We start from the raw sequence: 7,878 nt of genomic DNA on the forward strand, positions 1-7,878 counted from the left end.
CCCATATAGTTTATTTTATGGTACAAATCAGTCCATAAATCAACAGCTAGTGCTCCATCTATATCTCTGAATATATTCTTCACTTCTGCGGGGACAGTTTTACGCAGACGATCGGCCGTTTCCTTCAAATTGCTGGATATGGTGGTTGGATGAGGTAGCAGTTCCTTAGCACTCACTGCACCGTACTTGGCCCCCACATCAATAAGAAACTGTGCCGTCTCGAGAAACCCAGATCCACACGCGACTTCGAATGATAAGATGTCTTTGCTGACAAAATTGGTAAGTTTTTCTGTCGCGGCTGTCTTCAAATTTGGCGGAACTTCAGGAACTTTCAGGTCCCTCTTGGTATTTAAATAAGTAATTATGCTACTTTGTCCAGCCTCACACGAATGTTTTAGCAAATTTGAAGTTCCACTTTTGTGTCCAGTGTAGGAATATACCTTTTTACATGCAAAACAAGCCACTATATCTTTTATCTTTTCGTTGTCGTCAAATACATATCCAAAATTTTTCCAAATTGGCGATTTCAATTTGTTTTTCTTCACTAATGTAAAAATAACCTTTTTTCACCTTACACGAAATTGTATCCATCGATATGGTGTTCATTTGAAGAAAGAACTCTCACTGATATTTGCTACGATGCACGTTGTCACACGGTCACTACAAAGCGCTAACTGAAAGCAGCGCAAAATTGCAACGGGCGCCTGTCTGGTAGACAGTGGGCAGGTTTGCCACCCAGAGAGCACTTCACATGCCACACAAAAGACACAGTCTCGGAAACGGATTAGGCGCAGGTCTCTTGGGTACAGCTACGTTGGTCGTAGCCAGGGGCTGACGACAACAGACATCCGCTCTACCTGGGCCCTGCAAGATTCCAAGAATGTCAACAGACTTGAAGTTTTCAACTAACATTGCAACATACGTACTGGGCAGATGCCTTGCTCATTATCCGCAGATGACCCGCGGATATCCGCGCCGGTCGCGATTTTATCCGCCAAGTAACAAACACCGCGGATATCCGCATCCGCGCAGACCTCTACCTGTGACATGAATTTAAAAAAAAAATATGCTGTGTGCCAGTGTTGTCAAGAGTGTTTCGTGGGCTCTCCATTGCCCAGTGATGAAATAGATCGCATTTATTCATGGAATCGTTGCAATGCCTGTTCTTTTCACATCTTTTCCAGATTGTTTTTCGTGTTCCTATTTTTTTCTGTAATAGTTTGTTATGCAATCCTTCGAATATTTTTCATTGTTGATGTACAGCCTTTGGACAAGGACACTTCTGGGATTCCTCCGTTATGTAAGGCAGCTTTCAGTTTTTATAAAGAAAAACCTAATAATTATGGAGTGAATTTTGGCAATTATTAACCTAGACTTCGAGCCGCACTACAGATCAGTTTCTTACCTTCCAACCTTAGCATAACTGCCCCTGGACTTAAGGCTATGCTACAGACCAGTTTTAAATTGTACTCTACTCCCACAATTCAAGAATACAAAGCTTTTCAGTGGGCCAGCACTGCCTGTACAATGGCTCCTTAAATTGTGTGTGATTGAATAGAGTAGCATGGAGAATAGGCTATTTTCCTGTATTAAAAATGTGGTTCAGATTGTTGTTATTCTGATCAGTTATAACATTGAAATAGCATTTACAGTCAGTATTCTCACAGTATATTATTTTTATGTTATTAAAGCTTAAAAATCATTAAATATCAAGATTTGGTCATGTGATCGAAAACACTGTGTTACTGGCTGATGCTCTGATGACGTCACAGGCTAGGAGTAAGACGAAGCTATACTCACATTATAGGAGCATTAGCTGAAGTTACAGGGTTTTTACTTACTTTTACTGTGAACAGTTTAGCTGTTTAGTGATGGAAAATGCAGTTACAACTTTTACTTGACAATAAAAAGGAATTATGTGAATGCTGATAGTGGAAGCCTTGCGAAATTTGATGCATTTATGCCTCACCCATTTAGAGCAGTGATATTTGCAACGATGGACATTCTTTTCCTCACTCCTTGTAACATCATTAAACTTGCTCAAAACAAAGGATTTTAGAACTTTTTCAAATGTGTCTGTATATTATAACTAAATTGTTGACTGTCAGTCAAGAGCTACGACCCAAAACACAACAAAATTAGTCTTGGTAAAACTTAGTGCTGATTTCCTGTTTAGAAGGCACTCAGCAGAGACGCAGCATACTTTAGGTGTTCTGTGGCACAACAGGTAGTGCATTTAGCTGTATTGAAAGAGGTCACATGTTCGAAACGTGGAAGGATCATACATTTTTAAAGTTTTATATGAAATACGAAAATAGCATTAGCAAGCACTGATAGTAGCAGTTGTTTTGATTGTCGGCTGTATTATACAGGGTGTTTATAAATGAATATCAAGGTTTTAATGCTTTATAATATTTATTACATTAAACTTACAGTAATAAATGATATGTCAAATGAAAGAGCAACTCAAACAGTCGTGTTTGGCATCAGTGTGCATGCGCAGTGCCTAATGTTTCCGCCGCAATCTGCTAGACAGCAGTAGTAGCGAAGATGGCGACTAGTGAACAGAAAGCGTTTTGTGCTTTGCAGTTTGCAAAGACTGAATCTTCAGTTACTGTGCAATGTGCATTCCAGCTGAAGTTCGGTTTTGATCCTCCAAGTGATGATAACATTCGTAGATGGTATCATCAATTTGAAGATGATGGCTGCCTTTGTAAAGGGAAGAGCACAGGACAACCAAGAGTTAGTGGAGAGACTGTTGAACGAATGAGAGAGTCGTTCATTCGTAGCCCAAAGAAATCAGTCCGGAAGGCTAGTCATGAATAACAAGTTCTTGTGTCGACTGTTTGGAAAGTTTTAAGAAAACACGTACAGTTACGTCCTTACCGTTTATAGCTATTATAGGCTCTAAAGCCGGCAGACTATGTATTATGTGCCAACTTCGCAAACAAAATGTTGTTTCATGGTGATAAAGATTTTCTGGATCATGTTGTCTTCAGTGATGAATCGAACTTTCACCTTAGTGGACATGTTAACACTCACAGTGTGCGCATCTGGGGCTCAGAAAATCCTCACGAGGTGGCACAAATGCAACGAGATTTCCCTAAAGTGACTGTGCCTTGTGTCGTATCCCACGGAAAGTTTATGGGCCTTTCTTTTTTGGTGAACCTACTGTAACTGGCAGTTCTTATCTTGGTACACTAGATCAGTGACTCTTCCCTCAGTTGGAAGAAGATGAGCCAGAGAACTTAATTTTCCAGTAAGATGGTGCGCCACCTCACTGGCACAGTGAAGTACGCAATTGGTTGAACTTCTCTGTACCCAAGCACTGGATAGGCTGCAAGGGGCCCAATGACAGGGCTTGCTTCGCATGGCCTCCACATTCATCCGACCTAATGCCATGCGATTTTTTCCTTTGGGGCTTCACAAAGATTTTGTGTATGTGCCTCCGCTACCAGCAGACCTCCCTGAATTAAGAAACCGGATCGAAGCAGCTGTTGCTACAATCACTGAGGACACACTTACCAACATTTGGGAAGAACTCGGCTATAGCCTTGATGTGTGGCTCACATTGAACATTTATAAGGTACTTGGTAAAATTGTTTGAGTTGCTCTTTCATTTTATGTATCATTTCTGTAAGTTTAATATAATAAATATTATAAAGCATTAAAACCCCAATATTCATTTTTAAACACCCTGTATACAGCTTCGTATTAGTTTTAGTCTGAGAAACGGACAACAGACGATAAATGCATTTACTTTGGGAACAAAAAATTCACTTTTTCGGAAAGCATTAGTAGTAGTGAAGATATAACCATATGTGCACAGTACAACGAGGTGTAGGATGATGAGAAAATATGGAGAGATATAAAAAATATACAAAATGGATGTGACACAAATGTAAGGGCTGTGAGGTTTGTGAGTGTAAACTAACATTAGTGTCAGAAGCACACTTCATATTTATGTAAGATAATGAAACTGCAAAAGTTTAAACAATAAGGATCCTAGTTACACAGTAAGAAGATAAAAACATATTTTTTAATAAAATAAAAAGTCACATTAACTAGAAAATATCTTTTTGAAGGTGTCATGTGTGAACAGTGATTGCAAAAGTAAGCGCATGCAAACAGCAAGGAAAACACAATAATATTCTGTTTCTGGTCGGTGTGGTGAAGTTTTGTACTTTTGATTTGGTTTTCATTTGAGAAGACTGTCGAGTCATTTTACAAATGAGTTAAAATTTTCTGTCAGGTTGGATTCAAACCAGTTACCTATGGACATCATCTTATAAAATTTGGTGGTTCACTGCGTAGTTACGTAAAACGACAATTTTCACGAGGAGTTGCTGTCCTCTGTTGTAACAATGGAAGAGCGTATCTTGGAGATATGTTAATGTTAACTTCACTCTGCAACATATTTTTAATTAAGTTCATGAACTTGTGTGTTGATGTGGTGGCAATTTGCTGGTACAGTGCAACCACATTTTGCACATCTTCTCGTTTTCCAGAACACTCAAAAACAGCTTTTCAGAAGTTTCTGTAGATGGATTAGTACAGTATGGTACTCAAGATGTATACCAGCTGGGAAAAACCCGGGAATTTTTCGGAATTCCAGGAATTTTTCATTGTTTCAGTTTTCAGTTAGTTTTAGGTAATTTTGACTGGTAAGAACTGATATTCTAGCAAAGAATGTTACTGTATCCTGCTACTGGAGAATAATACTGCAACAATAATATATAAACGAGAGAAAAAACAAAATAAAACTTTCTTTATTTGCAAAGGAAATGCGCCATTTACAACAAAACGCCGTGCGCGCACAAGCATCTGCAAACAGCTAAAGTATGTCAACAGCCTTAGGGTGAAGACTATGCAATACTTCGTAACAATAAACTGCTTTCTATGAGTGTGACATCACAACTGTTTACTTTAGATTTGTTTCAGCAGTTGCCAGCGGGCTCATGTGCATGCACAGTTGACTCGCGTATGAGCAGTACCTTCTCCCGTTTCCAGATGCTTGAAGTGTGGTTGTTAGCTGTACTAGCAGCAGCCGCAAGCAGTCAGATGCTAATGAAAAAAAATTTCTAGTGCACCCTAGCTGCCAGATTCGTGCATGCGCAGAGTTGTGGGGGGGGGGGGGGGGGTCTTCACATGACCCGTGTTTATGTTAAGTGATTTCGCTTTTTCCTCTTCATTTACAGCTCCCACATCAAATGAAAACAAAACAGATTTCTGTGGCCAGGAGTTATCAAGTGAATTAAAATACACTCACATAATTACAGAAGGTAAAAATATATTATTAGCTTCAGTTTTCTGATTTTATTTTATTTCCACGTTTCTGGCAGTCAAGCATTAATCGTCTTGCTGAACAATGAAGTTATTTTTCTTAATTTGCTAAAGAACTTTGGCTTTATTAATCTTTTCTGCTGAGGCAGTCAGTTTATTTGAAACAAAGTGTTTCATTCCACAGTATTGGCTAGTTCCAATTGTTCACTGAATTTCAAGTGCATGTTTTCATCTTCTGCCACGTGTGGTATTATACGTATGAACATGCGGGCTTCCTACATAGTAGCTGCAGCTGCGCACATGCAATAATGTCTGTTTTCTGGTGCTCTCTGGCAGCTGCTAAAAGGAACTGATTTCTAACAGTCTTGGGAAAGTACTGCGAATGCTGGTTTGAAACGTGCTACTTTCAAAGTAAATTTCCTTTCACACGAGATGAATTATGTTACGTGTGAGAGTGTGGGATGAATTTTGTGAATCACAGAGCATTTGACTCTCGTTTAAAACTTAACACTTTGAGGACCAGCCACTTAGAAGAATTTCAAGCCCAGAATACCAGACATTTATGTCATTATTTTAAATTTACTGGCACATTTGTGTGGTGTATCTTAAAGTATAACACAAGCAAAAAAAAGATCAGTATTACATGTGAAAGCTTAGCTTCTCTTGTAGCTATACAATGTATATTAATGTAAACTATTAACATTTTTTCTTTGTGTGTTCATGCTACTTAACAGTGATTGGGTGATTACAACACATGTGCTATGCTCTGAATATCTGCTGTCATCGGCAGGTGAGATCACGTGGCATGAGATATGATTGGCTTACAAAAGGGCATCGCAATCTCGAACCCCCCCCCCCCCCCCCCCTCCTCCTCTCCCCCTTAATGTGCCGGGAAGTTCTGTGCCAGTGTATAAAATGTTACCCATTCAAAGGATTGATAAGTTTTACAGTTCTGATGTAAAATCTACGGAAAACCTACTGCAACTTAGCACGGAAAAACTGTATTTTCACTTGGGAAGCAGTATATTTTTTAACCTGGATATCCGGGAATTTTTTTTTTTTCCTTGTCCGCGTATACACCCTGGGTACTACACACCATTTGTAACACTTTTCTGAAATGTAAAATCCAAAACAATACATCACTGTGAACTAGCATTATGACAGTAGCAGCAGCGAACTAGCCAGTGACGTCACAGGCATCACATGAATCGAATGGAGCATTTTAGTGAACGTCCAAATTATTTGATTTTCATTTCTATTTTTATAAAAGAATATTGAAATTCTAGAGGGGGAAAAAGCCTGTTAAGAGAGTATAATAAAATAATTAATAGCTTAACACAATTTCCAGAAAACAATCAAATGCCATATTTTGGTATAATGGTCTCCTGACTGAAGATCACCACAACACCAAGGAAGGGAAAAAAAATTGTAAATTGTAGTAATGAGAAGAATTTCTCTCCATTCATATGTCAGTATTTCTTTAACGATACTTATATGGGAAGTGCAAATGAATAGATATGCACCACCAACATGTATTGGCTTCTCAGTATTATGTAAGATAGTTTATCTTTAACAACTATACTTTTTAAAAATATTCTTTGAATTACAGATGTTGCTGTCTCTAGTCAACTTACGTTTGTGGTACAAGTTAGTGGATTTGTGAAATTTCAAGATAAGGCACAAAGGCCATTCCAGCAGAATTTTGTTATAACAGCAGAAGGAGACAAATGGAAAATCGTCAGTGATTGTTTTAGGCTGCAAGAACCTGTTGCTTAAAAAAAAGGAAAAGACTGACTTACTGTAATAATTAAGTTTGTGTTTTATCTAAGCTAAAAATATAAATTTAAAGAAGTTGTTATTGTTATTTTTACACACTTTGATTAAAAATTATCTCTGCGGAATATCGCAGAAGTGGAAAGTATATTCATATCGAAATATTAAAATATTGCATTGCTATTTGTGTTACTGAGTACTTCCCTCCATCCGTCCCTCCCTCCCTTCCTCCCCCCGCCCCCCCTTTTTTTTTTAAACAGAGGATCAGCACTGCCCTATATTCCAAGTGTGTGTGTGTGTGTGTGTGTGTGTGTGTGTGTGTGTGTGTGTGTGTGTGTGTGTGTGTGTGTGCGCGCGCGCGCGCCGCTCGCACGCTGAAATGAGTGCCTTATGGTTTGAAGCAACCACTCCTAATATTGCAGGAATTTTCTCATTGGCCTATGGTGAAAAATAAGTACTCTCGCTGATAGTTATAATGCAGGAATACTTCACTCTAACAGCATATTTATATCAAGTTTCAAATGACAACATATGCCATTCGTCAAAGGACTGAAATTTCCACTATATTTTTAGAAATCAGTATTACACGCAATAGCCATTAGGGTGTTGAGTTTGTGTTGCCGAGTACACTTCATAAAATTTTGTTGTGTCTGTCCAGTATTTTAAAACAGACAGCACAGACAGAAGTACACGCTCACTTATGCCTGATAGTTCACTTGTTAAAGTCAGCTGTAGCTACATCAACATCTACATGGATAATCTGCAAATCACACTTATAAGTACCTGTAGAACCAGCTTCACAATAATTCTGGGCAGTCGAAC

General features: G+C 38.6%; 1 protein-coding gene across 1 annotated transcript in view; it reads left to right on the plus strand.

Moving 5' to 3' along the window:
• LOC124796325 (NTF2-related export protein) overlaps positions 1 to 7,239 on the plus strand; it is a 54,148-nt gene extending 46,909 nt beyond the window's left edge. Inside the window, exon 4 of the mRNA XM_047260454.1 lies at positions 6,893 to 7,239. Coding sequence (XP_047116410.1) covers positions 6,893 to 7,059 — 167 coding nt within the window. The 3' untranslated portion in view covers positions 7,060 to 7,239. The remainder of the gene's footprint in view (positions 1 to 6,892) is intronic.
• Positions 7,240 to 7,878: the final 639 nt, after the last annotated feature.

The sequence above is a fragment of the Schistocerca piceifrons genome, chromosome 4, assembly GCF_021461385.2.
Source record: "Schistocerca piceifrons isolate TAMUIC-IGC-003096 chromosome 4, iqSchPice1.1, whole genome shotgun sequence".
NCBI classification, from domain to species: Eukaryota; Metazoa; Arthropoda; class Insecta; order Orthoptera; family Acrididae; genus Schistocerca; species Schistocerca piceifrons.